The sequence below is a fragment of the Mustelus asterias genome, chromosome 23, assembly GCF_964213995.1.
Source record: "Mustelus asterias chromosome 23, sMusAst1.hap1.1, whole genome shotgun sequence".
Lineage (NCBI taxonomy): Eukaryota > Metazoa > Chordata > Chondrichthyes > Carcharhiniformes > Triakidae > Mustelus > Mustelus asterias.
The window spans coordinates 35,579,053-35,595,715 of NC_135823.1; the positions used below are offsets into that span (position 1 = coordinate 35,579,053).

General features: G+C 46.8%; 1 protein-coding gene across 1 annotated transcript in view; it reads left to right on the forward strand.

Moving 5' to 3' along the window:
• The window catches only part of LOC144510375 (sodium/myo-inositol cotransporter 2-like), a 142,217-nt gene that overhangs the window by 71,046 nt on the left and 54,508 nt on the right, over positions 1–16,663 (forward strand). Inside the window, exon 11 of the mRNA XM_078239811.1 lies at positions 9,522–9,672. Within this exon, the coding sequence (XP_078095937.1) occupies positions 9,522–9,672 (151 nt within the window). The remainder of the gene's footprint in view (positions 1–9,521; positions 9,673–16,663) is intronic.

Here is a 16,663-nt window from a genome sequence, read left to right on the forward strand (position 1 = left end):
TTCTCCATCTCCTCAAGAGGTGGATGAACTCTCAACAATTTTTCAGCCCTTGGCATCCTCTTCACTAGAGAATACTGGCAGACATGAGAGATCTGGATGCTGATGTTGTGAGGGAAGGGGCGGGGGTGGCATTAGCATTCCTTGGATGGAGGGGGGTTTGGTGGGGCGGGGGGTGGGGCAGAAGGTGCAGTGGCGTCACTTTACTGCTTTGCCAATGAGGGAGGTGGGAGAGACATAGTACTGCCATTCTCACACTCGGGGGCTGATGTGTGTGTATGGGTGAACAAAGTGATTTTTAATACTGGTGTAATATTACAATGGTGACTTACTGTACTAGTGCTGAGGTTTACCCATGCCCACTAGGTGCCTATAGTTTCTTACTCTTCCTCACCCTCCTGCTACATTTAGGTCTATCCCCAGGAACCACAGCTGAGTTTGAGGCAGCCTGCTGACTTCCAAGCCTTGTTGTCTGAGATGACCTTGGAGGGTGTCCACTGGGGGCCTAGACCTTAGGGTCCAGGCCTACTTTTGGGCTGCACGGGTGTTACAGCGTGGCCCTACTTAGGGTGTGGGACTGGAGGTGCGTCGCTCACAGGGAGTGGCGTGTCAGATAGAGTTATAGAGGTTTACAACATGGAAACAGGCCCTTCAGCCCAACTTGTCCATGCCACCCTTTTTTTTTTAAACCCCTAAGCTAATCCCAATGGCCCATATCCTTCTATACCCATCTTACTCATGTAACTGTCTAAATGATTTTTAAAGGACAAAATTGTACCTGCCTCTACTATTACCTCTGGCAGCTTGTTCCAGACACACCACGCTCTGTGTGAAAAAATTGCCCCCCCTGCATACTTTTGTATCTCTCCCCTTTCACCTTAAACCTATACCCTCTAGTTTTAGACTCCCCTACCTTTGGGAAAAGATATTGACTATCTATAGAGTCATAGAGATGGGTTGGATACCCCCAGGGTCTCCTGGGTGGAAGGCTCAGGGCTGCATTCCTGCCTCTCATCTTTTCTTCAGGTGCTCCTCTATGAGATAGAGGGGTAGCTAGAGTGAGATCCAGAAGCCCCACCATCCTCTGACGCTGACAGTTGTAGATTCCCAGCAGCACTTTCGCCGTGCAGTGTAAGCACTGTACCGTGGAACTCCTGCCGTCAGCCATGGAGGTCATGAGCTGAACCACCCTCACAACGTTGGCCTCGTTGTGAAGGAATGACAGCACCATCTCCCCGGACAAAAGGAGAAGGGACTCCTCCAGTCGGCCTTGCGATCTGAGGATGGATGCTGTCAACCCTTTCTGATGCTCATGATTCTGCCTTTGCAGTTCCAGAAGCTCTTGGATGACCAGACCCAGGTACACGTCATTGGCCGGGGACTCAACAGAGTCCTAGGCTCCAGCATTCCTTTGAGTGTCAAATCCCTGGGATGTTCCAGCCTCCGCCTCCTGTGAATCTTCAGGTGTGAGGTACTCATCAGTGAATGACCCAGAAGTCTGCCTATTAGTTAATCCCACCGAAGTGTGAGGTGAGGGAGGGTGCGGGTGACAGCTGTGGCGTTTCCTCGATTCTTTTCTCTGAGATGGCTCCCTTGGAGCTGCTCAGGTCTGTGGTTTCCAGAGGGCATGAAGACAGTCCAGACTGGTCAATTGATTGACCTGCACGGGGAGGATAATGGCATCAATGCTCCACAGGATGAATGATAGAAGAAAGTTAACTTGTCAGGATTGTGCCATGGCTGCATCTGTTGAGGGTTCTCACTTTTGTCTGGTGTTCCCACCCTCTGCACAGGTGCGATCCTGCTCCACACATGCCAGCTCAAGAGTTATCTCCTTGTAGGGCTTCAGGCTTCTCAGCTCGGGCATGATTCCAGAAAGTTATGCCCACTCACATCAATTGTTCTTGAGTTTGTCCTGCAGTGAGACAGCAAGGGAGAGTGTAGGCAAGAGTCCTGCTAGGTCCGATGGCATGCATGGGAATGGGGATGTGAGATGCAGAATCTTTACTGGGGGGGGAACCACATGGATTGGTGGGGGCACCATGACAAGTGTTGGGAACCCATGAGGTGACTGGGTGAGAGATCACCATGGAGGTGTGATGAATGTGTGAAGGGGTGCAGCAGGAGACATTAGGACTTACTCTGGCTGCACAATGAAGGCCATTCATCTTATTCCGGCACTATAACCCCATCCTTTCATGGAGCAAGCTGGCATTCAGTATCATGGCCACTGCCTCCTAGGTAGGGGTGATGACCTTGCTTGCTGAATATCTGCCCTGACCGCGGATCGAGGATACCACGCCTCTGCTCCACACCATCCAGAAGTTTGATGAGGACTCCCTCTGAAATGTGGTGCTGTCTTCCTGGCAGCCATCCTCCTGACTGGGCTTGGAATAAGTACTGGGAAGTGCTGGGGAGGCGTTTTAAAGGAGCACTCTACTGATTACAGAGATTACATTTTCCCGGGGTGAGTGTGTCAGAAGCAAATGACCAACAGTGTGGCGTGAATCACATGAAAAAATGAATTGGTGGAGACTGAATATACAGTGAGTTTGGTTTTCTCACTGCAACAGATGCTTAGGAAAAAAATGGGCAAATTCCATCCACTGTTTTTTATATTACCTTGACTTTTCTTTTTGATTTACACATCTCCCTGCACCAGAACGCACCCATCCGTTAGTTTAAAGCCCTGTCCGCGTCCTAGTTTTCCATTGACCAGGTCACAGATCCCAGCCTGGTTCAAGTAGAGCGCATCCCAACAGATAGCACCCTCTTCCTCAATATTGATGCCAATACTCCATGAAACAAAACCCCTTCTTTCCATACCACCATTCTCTAAATCAGATGATTTAAATCAGATGTACCATTCTGTACAAAACTCTGGTGCAGCCGCACTTGGAGTATTGCGTACAGTTCTGGTCGCCGCATTATAGGAAGGATGTGGAAGCATTGGAAAGGGTGCAGAGGTGATTTACCAGAATGTTGCCTGGTATGGTGGGAAGGTCTTATGAGAAAAGGCTGAGGGACTTGAGGCTGTTTTCGTTAGAAGAAGGTTAAGAGGTGACTTAATAGAGGCATACAAGATGATCAGAGGATTAGATAGGGTGGACAGTGAGAGCCTTTTTCCTCGGATGGTGATGGCTGGCACGAGGGGACATAGCTTTAAATTGAGGGGTGATAGATATAAGACAGATGTCAGAGGTAAGTTCTTTACTCAGTAGTAAGGGCGTGGAATGCCCTGCCTGCAACAGTAGTGGACTCGCCAATATTAAGGGCATTTAAATGGTCATTGGGTAAACATATGGATGATATTGGAATAGAGTAGGTTAGATGGGCTTTAGATTGGTTTCACAGGTCGGTGCAACATCGAGGGCCGAAGGGCCTGTACTGCGCTGTTATGTTCTATGTTCGAATCTGCTTGAACCTATGCCAATTGGCACATGGCTCAGATAACAATCCAGAGATGTTCTGTATTTTAACTTGGACCCTAATTCCTCAAAGCTTTCTCAGCAGAACATCATTCCTGGTACTACATATATCATTGATTCCCACATGGACTCCAACAACTGGACCCTCTCCCCCCTACTTCATTTCCAGCTGCAAGGAGATGTCCTTGACCCTGACACTGAGCAGGCAACGTAACCTTCAGAGCTCCTGGTCCTGGCTGCAGAAAACAATATCTATTCCCCTGATTACACTGTCTCTTATAATTACGATGTGGAGATGCCGGCGTTGGACTGGGGTAAACACAGTAAGAAGTTAAACAACACCAGGTTAAAGTCCAACAGCTTTATTTGGTAGCAAAAGCCACACAAGCTTTCGGAGCTCCAAGCCTCTTCTTCAGGTGAGTGGGAATTCTGTTCACAAACAGGGCATATAAAGACACAGACTCAATTTACATGAATAATGGTTGGAATGCGAATACTTACAGCTAATCAAGTCTTTAAGATACAAACAACGTGAGTGGAGAGAGCATTAAGACAGGCTAAAAAGATGTGTATTGTCCCCAGACAAGACAGCCAGTGAAACTCTGCAGGTCCAGGAGCTCCGAAAGCTTGTGTGGCTTTTGCTACCAAATAAACCTGTTGGACTTTAACCTGGTGTTGTTAAACTTCTTACTGTCTTATAATTACTACATTCCTTTTCACTGCACTCAATTGAATGGCATCCTGTACCATGGTGCCACGCTCCATTCGCTCATCCACCTCCTCGTCCTTCTCATCCACACAGATAGCAAGCACCTTGTACCTGTTGGACAAAGTCAAGGGCTGAGGCTCCTTCTGGTTCCTGAAACCTGCCTGAATCGCAGCCGCACCCTTCTGTCCCTGACCTTTGACTAACTCTAAAGTTCTGCCTAATCTAAAGAATGTGACTACTTCCTGGAATAAAACATCCAAGTAACTCTCCCCCTCCCTGACATACAATATTTGTAACTCAGACTCCAGCTCAGCAACACTGACCCAAAGTTGAAAAGAGTCTCTGGATCTTAATGACAAAGATGTCCATGAACCCCTGAGAAATTCTTCCTGAACCTCATATTAGAGGCAACAATGGGCAGAAAACTCAGAGACTTAAGTTCCTCTCTTTGGTGAGGAGCTGAGGAAGATCATTGCACCTTTTTCTTGATGCAGGAATTTGCAAGGGAATTCACAATCCATCTTCATGCCCTGTCCAGCTTTGAAGCACAGGTGGTAAACTTGAGGAAAACAACAACTGTGAGGCTCCATCCATACCTGATTTAATATTGTCAAGACTAATAAATGGCATGATCTGGGGGTTACTTTGTTTTGTGCTTTTCCCATTAGAACAAGTAATGGTATTTTTTTTACATCATTCGTGGGATGTGGACTTCGCTGGCATGACATTATTACTCATTCCTGATTTTGCTACTTGTTGAATCCCTGCAGTTGTGTGATGATGCTACTCTCTCAGTGCTGTTAAGAGTTGTAGGATTTTGACTCGGGGCCAAGCAAGGAATATCAATTTATTTCTAAGTCATGATGACAGTATATTTCTAAGCTACATTTTGTAAGGGAATGTGAAACTGTTCTCATTTGCCTGCTGCTATTGCTCTTCTGTGTAGTAGAAGTCACATGTTTGAGAGGTCGAAGAAATCTTGGCAAGTTAGTATAGTGCATGCTGTAGATGGCACATATTGCAGTCCTGGTGCACTGGTGGTGGGGGAGTAAATGTTTTAGGTGGTTGATGGGGTCCTGATCCAACAAACTGCTCTATCCTGGATGGTATTGAGCTTCCTGAAAAGTATTTCATTACAATGCTGATTTTTGCCTTGCAGATACTGGACAGGATTTGGAGAATCAAGAGCACTTGCTGCAGAATTCCCAGCCTCTGATCTGCTGTTGTAGACAGACTATTTATGTAGCTGGTCCAGTTCAATTTAATGGTCAATGGTGAGCCCTAGGATGTTGATGGGGGATCTGATAATTAGTAACTCCATTGAAGGTTAAAGGGAGACAGTTAGGCTCTCCTTGTCATAGATGGTCATTGCTCGACACTTAAATGGCATGAATGCTTTTTGCCTCTAGCCCAAGTCTGAAAGTTGTCCAGGTCTTGTTGCATGTGATCACTGACAACTTCATATCTGAGGAGTTGTGATTAGAACTGAACACTGTGCAATCATCGGTAAACCTTTTCACTTCTGATATTATGGTGGAGGAAGGTATTGATGAAGCAGCTAAAGGTGGTTTGACCCAGCATGCTTCTACCCTGAGCATTTCCTGCAGTGATGTCATGAGGCTGAGGTGATTGGCCTCCAAAACCACAACTATTCTTCTTTGGGCCAAAGAGAAGTTTTCCCATAATTCCCAGCGACTTCAATTTTCCTAAGGCCCCCTGATGCCACACACCACCAAATGCAATCTTGATGTAAAGGGCAGTCACACTCATCTCAGCTCTGGAATTAAACTCTCTTTTGTATGTGCTTGGGCAAAGGACTGGAAGACTGGAGGTGAGTGGCCCCGGCGATACTGAAATTGACCATCAGTGAGCAGGTTTTTGCTGATTAAGTGATGCTTGATGGCACTGTTGTTAACAACTTCGGTCACTTTGCTGATGATCTAAGAGTAGACTGATGAGACAGTAATCTGCAGGGTTAGATTTGTTGTGTGCAATATTTTGCTTTGTTCGGAAGCTGTCAGTATTGTAACTGTATTAGAACAACTTGGCTATCAATGCAGTTAGCTCTGGAGCACAGGTCTTCAGTAATACAGCCAGGATGCTATTAAGACCCATGGGCTTTGTTGTATCCACTGCATACAGCTGCTTCTTGATGTCACATAGAGTGAATTGATTTGACTTGAGACTAACTTCTGTTATGATAGGGGCCTCAGGAGGAGGTACATCTGGCTGAAGATGGATGTCAATACTCTAATCTTTAGTACTAACATGCTAATCTCCACCATTTTCAAGGATGCAGGTGTTCATAGAGCCTCCTTCTCGCATTAGTTGTATGTCCACCACCATTCACAATTGAATGTGGTAAGACTGCAGAACTTTGATCTGAACGATTTGTGGGATAGAACCGTAGAGTCCCTGCAGTGCAGAAAGAGACCATTCGGCCCATTGAGTCTGCACTGACTTTCCAACAGAGTATCTTACCCAGGCCCACCCCCGCCCCATCCCCGTCAACGTGTGCATATACCGTGGCTAATCCACCTAACCTACACATCTTGGGACACTAAGGGGCAATTTAGCATGGCCTATTTACCTAACCTGCACATCTTTGGACTGTGGGAGAAAACTGGAGCACCTGGAGGAATCCCACGCAGACATGGGAAGAACGTGCAAACTCCACACAAACAGACACCCAGAACTGGGAACTGATCACTTAGTTTTGTTCTTAATATACAGTTTCCCTGTTTAGGATGAATGTAGTTCTGTGCTTGTAACTTCCCCAGGTTATCACATTTTTTATACTTGATACTGCTCATTCTTCTCTTCTATGTGCCTTATTGACACAGGTTTGGTTCCTAGCTTACTCGTGATGTTGGAATGAGTGCTATGAGGCCACAGATGACGGTAGAATACAATTCTGGTACTTTGATGTTCCACAGTTCGTCAAACGTCCACAATTTTGAGTTAATTGATCTCTTGATTTTTTTCCCTGTTTAGCACAGTAGTGACACCCTCTATTGTGTTGTGTGACATCTGTATAATGACGGAATGTTACCTCCACAGGGTCTAGTGTTTATTCCCACCAATACTGTCTGAAAAAATGCATCTGCTTCAGATAAGTTGCTGAGAATGAAATCAGGCAGGGTTTCTCCTCATGTTGATTCTCACACCACCTGTCACAGGTACAGTCTTGCAGCTATGCCCTTCAGGGCTTGGTCAGTAGTGGTGCTGACCCACTCTTGGTGATGGACATTGATGCCCCCTACCCAGAGTACATTCTGTGTCCTTTGGCATTTGTTAAAACATGAGGTCCTGACAAATCCTTCAGTCAAAATTAAGTCTGAATAAACAGTACTAGTAAGATTCATATGTTAAATGGATGTAAAAATATTAAAATATGTTCAGTATACTCCCCTATCTGCAATAGATTACAATTTGAGTAACCATTGTTTTAATCCCCGTGGAGATCGATAAACAAAAAGAACCAAATTTACCACTAAATGAGATTTCAACTTTTTGTAATATTTAACAATCAAACCAAATCAAAATATATTAAATGAGAATTAACAGGCAAAATAAATTATAAATTACACATTAACTAGCAGAAAAAACAAATATAGATCTCATAGATTCATCAGGCAGCCAGGCCCACTTAGCACATATGGCATCAATTTCAGTCATTAAACCTTTCAAGACTTTTCTTCAAGGATTGAGCCACCAATTCAAATCTGACAGCAGCTCCCACTCAAGCTGAGTACCACAGATACAGTCTTCAACAAAATGACACACTTTTCTTGAACCTTCTCTGCTCCCATCTTGGTTGTGTGGATCAATCAGAATCATCTTTATTTGAATCATTGGTAATGACCATTGGTTCATAGTATGGCCAATTCTGGTTATTCAGTTGCATTAAATTAACAGAAACAACAGCAGCATCCTTACTTTGTTTATGGCTTGCTCATGGATCCAGCCTTTAGGTTCCTCTTTTCCCAGATGCAAGGACACATTATCTCACTTTTTTCAAATGTTGCAACCAAGTGCTCCTATTGAACTTTTCATCATACTATGTAAAAGGATGACTACCCTTAAAGATGTCGGTGATCAGTTTTAGTGTCTTTCTTTTTTGTTTTCTAACCTTGTATTTTAGAAATGCCCTGCTTGTACATTTATGCTCTTTCCCTTAGTCCAGGATAACAGTCAGACACAATCACATTCTGTGATACTGTCCAGGGCACTTCCACCACTCTGTAACAAAAAACTCGAGGAGGGCTGGGAACCATCTTACCGGCTTGTCCCGTCGGTCGATCGGTGTGGCATGCCAGCAAGGTCGCGTGAGAGGCGGAAAACCGGGTTCGCACCCAATTACTTGTCTGTTGCGATATTACTGGCCCCGATCTGCCGGTGTAATCAGCCTCGCACCCGGGAAGGGCGCAAGGCTGATTTAAATATTTATAAGACTATTTAAATATTATGACTGAGCCCAGTATGCAATTGTCTGGGCTTACTTGCTTTAATGATCTCGCAGTGGAAGTCCTCACCAGCAAGAATCACGTATGGCCCCCCCCACCAACAGGGGGACTAGACGTGATGGTTTCGCTGGTGGGACTGGAGACTATTGAATCACCGCCCCCCCCCCCACTCCGCCCCCATGGTCAGAGTCATGGGTGAGCAGCGCCAGTCCAGGACCCTGGTAGTGCCAGTCTGGCACCCTGGAGGTGCCCAATGGGCACCCGAGCAGTGCCCACCTGGCACAGGCAGTGCCAAGGGGCGGGGCCAATGGGGAGGGGTGAAGCCTAAGGGGAAGGCAGGGTCTGAAAGGGAGGCAGGTCCTGAAGGGGGGCTGCATACTCTGCATCGGAAATTGTCGGGGGGGGGGGGGGCGGGGGGGTGCCGAGAGGGGACGCAATTCTTTCCAATTTTCACACTCATTTGGCACTTAGAATTTTTTTCGTAAGATCACCCCATGAAGTTTGCATATGAATGAAAAGGACTGGCTTTGACATTTGGGTACATTTTCTTCGCTATAGTTATAAATGTTTGCCGATGGGAGTGAGAAGAGTTCCATCAATGGACTGACTTCAAAGCCAGAATACTGTACTAACCCATTGCACCTTCCAGTTTAACTTCAGACATGGCAATATTTTAGTATCTTATTTCAGGAATAATCAGGGAATTGGGTGAGGCATTGCTTTTTTATTAGCTCTGAGAGCAGTAAACCATTAGCTTGAGAGGCTGGTAGTGATATGGGACGGAGCACAGCACATATTTGCTGCTGCATTATTTATGCTAGAGTATTTTTAAGTATATAAATCATCCCCTGCAATTCAGTCAATGCCATGATACAGTTTTTAGTACAAAACTTAGTTGGACCCGATTCTGTTCTGTTTCAGGTCTGCGAGGCCTAATGATGTCAGTAATGATTGCTGCCCTCATGTCCTCCCTCAATTCAATTTTCAACAGTGCGAGTACGTTATTTACAATGGACGTCTGGTATCATGTCCGACCTCACTGCTCCGAGTGGGAGCTCATGATTGTTGGCAGGTAGGAAAATACTGAGCCGCCTATTTTCATAGAAATCATAGAAACCCTACAGTACAGAAAGAGGCCATTCGCCCCATCGAGTCTGCACCAACCACAATCCCACCCAGGCCCTACTCCCATATCCCTACATATTTATCCAACTAATCCCTCTAACCTATGCATCTCAGGACACTAAGGATATTTTTTTTAGCATGGCCAATCAACCTAACCCGCACATCTTTGGACTGTGGGAGGAAACTGGAGCACCCGGAGGAAACCCACACAGACACGAGGAGAATGTGCAAACTCCACACAGACAGTGACCCAAGCCGGGAATCGAACCCAGGTCCCTGGAGCTGTGAAGCAGCAGTGCTAACCACTGTGCTACCGTGCCGCCCTAAGCCAGTTCAAAATAAATGGAAGTACAACAACTGCCTTTTTGTTAAATAAGAACATGAGAAATAGGAGTTGGACTAAATAAAATGACCTCTTGAGCCTGCTCCACCATTCAATGTAACCTTAGTTGATCTTTTGCCTCAATTCACTTTCTTGCCACCCCTCATAATCCTTGATTTCCCCAAGACCAAAACTCTCTCAGCTTTATATATAGTTAACAGTGGAGCATCCAGAACCCTCCGGGGTGGTAAATTCCAAAAATTCACAGCGTTCTGGTTGGAGAAATTTATTTTAATCTCTTTTATCCCTTATGTTGAGAATGTGCTCCTGCATTTTAGATTCCTCAGCCAGGGGAAACAACACCTCAATGTCATGTCCCTTCAAAATCTTGCACATTTTAATGAAGTCATCTCTCATTCCCCCTCAATGCCAAACAATATAGTCCCAATTTACTCAGCTTCTCAACATAAAACAACCTTCTCATCCCAGGAACCGATCTAATGAACCTTTGGGGTATCACTGTCAAATTAAGTATGTTCTTCCTTAAATATGAAAAGCGCAATTGCACACAGTACACCAGATGTGGCCTTACCAAAGTCCAGTACAATTGTATTAAGACTTCCTGGGCGGGATCTTCAGCCCACTCTCACCATCCGCGAGATTGCTGGCATGGGCTCAAGATGCGGTGAAATCAGAACGAGATTGCAACTTCAATTTTCACCATCCCATGCCAGCGACGCAATTAGGTTCATACCCACAATAGGTGTGAACCAGACGTACATACGTTTAAATGCATTTCAATGTGATTAACCTGCCCTCCGCCAGATACTAAGCCCCCGCTGTGCTTTCAAACCACACACATCACCCAAACATGAGTCTGTCATGGTGATCTCCCGGGTGCGTAAAGGTGAGCATAGCCCCAGTTGATGTCTCCTGGCCCACTGCGCTACTGGAGCAGCATGGTGGGCTGGAAGAATTACCCCCTATATCTCTATAACTTTCTATCCTGCAAAATAGATAATCCTTAAATCTATTCATAACTATTGCATCATATTTGATCATAAGTTGAGGGTCTCATCACATATCCACGCCATTCCTATGACTGCCTACTTTCACATTTGCAATATTGCCATATTCTATTCCTGTCTCAGGTTATCTGCTTCTGAAACATTCCTTTGGTAATTCTGCATTTGATTATTCCAATGAATTCCAATTTCAGTATGATTAGCGAACCCAAGACGGTAGTCTCTGGACTCGCTAGTGTCTCCCCTTCCTGATGGGAGAGGTCCCCACCAGCAGGGATTACTACTGATCTCCATCAATAGGGGCCAGATGTGATGACCCCGCCGCTGGTGGGTACAGAAGCCATTGAGGCCCCCCCCCGAAAGTTTGGGGACGGGGGCAGTGCCCCTTGGGCACTGCCAGCCTGGAACACTGGCAGTGCCCATGGACACATTGGCACTGCCCACTGGGCATCGGACAGTGCCAAGAAGGCAGGACCAGATGGATTGGGCCCCACTGTGGGCGGGGCATACTGGGGGCCAATTGGTTGGGGGCGGGGGGGGGGGGGAGGACCCACTGCACATTCTGCAGTGGGATCGGTGGGAGGGGGGGGAGGAGGTGATCGGGACTGCACATGATGGGGGGTGGTGTAATTGGGGCTGCATATGGCGGGGGGGAAATTGGGGCTGCACATAGGAAAGAGATCGGGGCTGCACATTGGTGGGGGGGAGATTAGGGCTGCACATGGATGGGGGTGATTGGGGCTGGCCTGGGGGGATGGGAGGGATGTTGGGTAGGCCTGCGATCAGGTGGGTGGGGAGGGGAGGGGGGGTGGTCGGGGTGGGGTGGCAATCTAGGGGAGGGGGTGGGGTGTTGGGAAGCCGGTGATCAGGAGAAGTGGCATGGCGATCGGGGGGCAGTGAGGGGGCCAGTGCACATGCGCTGGTCACCCCACTGACAGATCGGTGCACGCGCAGTGGCCCACTCTGGAGCACAGAGCACCGGAGAGTCGTGAAACTAAGTATGTCCAAAAACCGGGTTGAAAAATCTCCTGTTTTCCCACCTGATGGCACTTAGTTTTTTTTTTAAGAATCCTGGCCGTGTTCTTTGGCAGGATTTTTACTCTTTGCAAAAGAATATCCTTTATACATTAGAAGAATTGATGGGAAACCCAGTGAAGGGATCACTAACTTTAAGGGCAGAATCTTATGAAAAAAATTCTAAGTGCTGAACGAGCGAGAAAATGGGAAAGTTTCAGACTCATTTTTTTGGGTAAGTTTAAAAAAGCAATTCTCACCAGTGGGAGGTTGGGGGCCATAGAGCCTAATCTTGTTGGTGAAGCCAGCGTATTGGAGACTTCCTGACACCCCGCATCCCTTCCACAACATCAGGACCCACTGCTGATTGCTCCCTGTGCCACCGCCCCCCCAGACATTGTCCACCCTGCTGTTGATCACCGCCGCTGCAGAGTTCCCCCCCTTTCCACTGATCGCCGCCCAGATATCATCCCCTCCCACACCCCTGATTGTCACTCCCACTGATCAACCTCCCTCCCCCTGTGGAGTTTTCCCTTCCCTCCTACAGAGCTTTCTCCCCCGCCTCCCCCCCTTCCTGGCACCACCCCCTTAGCCCCACACCCCTCAGCACCTGCACCCTTGGCACTGCCAGGATGCCCGGTGGGAATTGCCAGGGTGCCTGGTGGGCATTGCCCAAAGGGCACTGACCGGCCCTGCCCCTGACCACCCGGGGGTCTTCAGTGGCCTCTGGTCCCACCGACGAGGCCATCACATCTGGTCCCTGTTGCTGGGGACCATACGTGATCCTTGCCGGTGAAGACCTTTATAGGTGAGGAGATGAGTTCAAGTAAGCTCAGACGATAGTGTCTGGGACTCACTAATAACATGCAAGGCATAGCATGAGTATTGAAATCACCTGAAAATAAGTGCTGATAAGATTTCAAGGGGCTCGATCTTGATTTTTCACCTCTCACCCGATCTTACGGCTTGCCTCGCCAAGCGACCCATATGAGACCATAAACACACATTTTATTTGGAGGAAGTGAGGCGTTGAAGGAGAAATTGTTGACTGAGAGAACAAGTTAAACCAGACAGAGGAGAATGGTGGTGGATGAGGATTGTTCAGGCCTTTGTTGGAGGAAGATGTGGAGAGCTCTCAGGCCATCCTGGTGGGGAATGGAGGTGTAGAGGGATTGGACATCCGTGGTGTAGAGTAGGCGGTTCCTGCTAGGGAACTGGAAGTTGTTGATATCAGAGGAATTGCAGATGTAGGTGGGAATGGACTGGACAAGAGGAGAGAGAATGAAGTCAAGGAGGATCCTTGGCACTGCCAGGATGCCCGGTGGGAATTGCCAGGGTGCCTGGTGGGCATTGCCCAAAGGACACTCCGGCCCTGCCCCTGACCACCTGGGGCTCTTCAGTGGCATCTGGTCCCACTGACGAGGCCATCACATCTGGTCCCTGTTGCTGGGGACCATATGTGATCCTTGCCGGTGAAGACCTTTATAGGTGAGGAGATGAGTTCAAGTAAGCTCAGACGATAGTGTCCGGGACTCACTAATACCATGCAAGGCATAGCATGAGTATTGAAATCACCGGAAAATAAGTGCTGATAAGATTTCAAGGGATTTCAGCAAATGAGTCTACTGGGGCAGGAACAGGCTGACATGATGGGCCTACCAGGACAGTCCTGTTTGTAGAGTTTGGAAAGGAGGTAGAAGCGGGTTGTCTGGGGTTGGGAGACTGAGGTAGGAAGCTGTGGAGGCAAGATATCTGGATTATTTTATAAAGATTTCAGTATAGAAATAGAGGAATTTCAAAATGGTCACTTGAGTGACATGACTTTCACCCACAACAAATTTTTACAGGGATGTTGTCTGTGCTTGGCTTTTGTTTCATCATGTCATAGTCAGTAGCCTCTTAAAGAGTCATTATCCATACTAATAACTGGTCCCAGGTAGCTATTGTCTTGGCGGAGTAAGCTTATAAAGATGCAAATTACATTCATTTCCTTTCCAAAATTCCTTTTTGAAATGGACCTTGACAACCCCAGCTGTGATATGTTGGCTGTCAGTGTATCTATTAGTATAACAAATTTTGAGATCTCATTTTGGCATCGTCTTCTGGTTTCGTCGATTATAATGGTTTTTCCAATTAGGTGTGAGTTTTTACAAGGGCAAGGGTGGAAATCTTTTGTCCTTGTAACTACCGTTGGAGATTTCCAGAAACTGTGGCCAATGTTGTGAATTGTGTGACTTGTAGTAGCCATGTTTTGGTTCAGCATAATGCAGTTTTAAACAAAATCAAAAATAATAGTTTGATTTACACAGTTCATGATTTCTTTGTGTTGGATACCTAAGGCATGAGAAGAACTTTGACAATGTATGTTCAAATCTTTATCCCTTTTGGTGTTTGCAAAAATTGACATTGTGCTGAACCAAAAAGAAGGCTGCTACGCTTGACCACAGGGTTGGCCATTTGTCTGAAAATTGTCATCAGAAACAAAATGATTCTTTTCTCCACTTTTGGAATATCACATCTCGTTGTACAGGCCCCTTGTCATCACAAAGACTAGGAAGTGTGCAATCTTATTATGCCTAGACAGATGCTGATCACACTTTAGACTTTCCAGATCCACTTCAAAGAGAAGCACATGAATGCAATTTACATCTGATAAGCTCATCGTGTTAGCAGTGTCAGTGGGCCTGCCTAGACAATGGGTTCCCAAACACCAGACTCTCAACATAGATGGTAGGTAGAATTTCCCCCCAAAAATCCTGACTGTCAAACGGGCGGGGGGGTGGAGGCTAAACCCGCCAGAGACTGGCAGAAGAGTACTCAGGGTGCCATTGCTCATGTGTCCTGTCTCCCAGTATATCGCGAGATCTGTTTTCATCCCCCATGTGACACCCCCCCCCCACCCTTCTCGGACTTGGCATTCTCTCCCCAATGGGAATGGCTGTCTCCCCCGGACATCGCTAGCCTCTCAGCCATCCCCCCTCACCCCAATCATACCCTCTTGCAGAGTTAACCCCAACAGCATTTCTGTAGAGTGGCTCTTACCTTCCCCTTTATTGAATCCAAACACCCTCTGCATTATTCTCTCCTGAAATTGACTTAACGGGCATGTGACTCACCCAAACTGACTGCGACTGAACTCCCTTAACAAGGGAGAGCTCTTCATAAGCTGTAACAGTGGACAGATAGATAGTCATACCCTAGAAGATGGCACATAGGAGAAGTTCTCCAAGCTTCAGGGAGGCTGAACTGGGTCGGCTGCTGGATACCATTGAGGAGAGGCGGGTATAAGGTTATGTACCCCCTAGATGGGCGGCCACCCAGGGGTCGGGCAGCCATTGTGGCCTGAGAGACTGGCTGCCAGAGAACTAGCACGGAGGAACAGCTACAGGTCAGGAAAAAGTTGAATGACCTCCTTCAGGCAGGAAGGGTGAGTATCACCTGGACTTGAAATGTCAGCTCTTTTCTCTCCTCTCAGATGCTGCCAGACCTGCTGAGATTTTCCAGCATTTTCTCTTTTGGTTTATTGTTTTTATGGTTCTGGCTGCTGTATTCTGGTAATTTAATTTAATCGTAGCCATTTGGAAAAGCTATGAAGGGCAAATAAATGGGTAGGATAACAAGTGAGTGGGTGAGGGGGTAAGTTGGGTTGAGAGGTCGGGGATGGTAGTTTGGTCACAGTGTGGTCAGGTACTTGGGCTGTCGAGGGTATTTGGGTTTCGTGGGGAGTTGAGTGGTTGAGTGGGTAGTTGTGGGGTTATTGTGTGGTCATTGGAGTTATTCGGGTGGTCCAGTGTGGGGCCAAGGGTTCAGTAGTATAATTACCCAGGAATTTGAACTGGTTTTAATCATTCTAACTTTTCCTCGTGAAATATTCTGATAATGGAGCTGGATCCATCTGAACAGAACAGGCAATACATGCTGGATGCTACAATTTTTAATAGAATACAAGCAGAAGAGGGCTTGGGGGTGTTTGCACACAAATCTTTGAAGGTTATAAGCATGGTTAACAAAGCAGTTGATGAAACTATTAGGATCCTGAGCTTTCTTGTTGGAGATGGTCATTGCCTGGCATTTGTGTGGCGCGAATATTACTTGTCACTTGCCAGCTGAAACCTAGATTTTTTTCAGGTTCTGCAGCATTTTGATATGGGCTGCTTCAGTATCTGATGAGTTGTGAATGGGACTTTATAAACAGAGACATTGGGTAGAATTTACAGCTTTCCCCATGGTGATTTGTTAGTGGATGGCATTTAATCAGGCAGGAGGATAATGTGTGGACCCTGCCACCTTCCCACCTCTGCCCTAATTAAGTCGAGGACAAGAAGGCTCATGGTTAGCCTTCCCACTCCCATCACCAATGGAAGCTCTTAAGTGGCAATTAATGCCTATGCAGGGCCTCATTCGGCCCAATGGTGGGTAGGGCAGTTGCCATACATGAGGCCAAAAGAAGTAAAACATGTCATGGTTAGTTGCATCATTTTTGGGCATCCAAAAGGGGCCGTTTATTGATAGGCACTCAGTGCCAGATTGAGGGACCCATCATCGGGAAGGGTGGGGGAATTGAGAGCCAGTGGGAG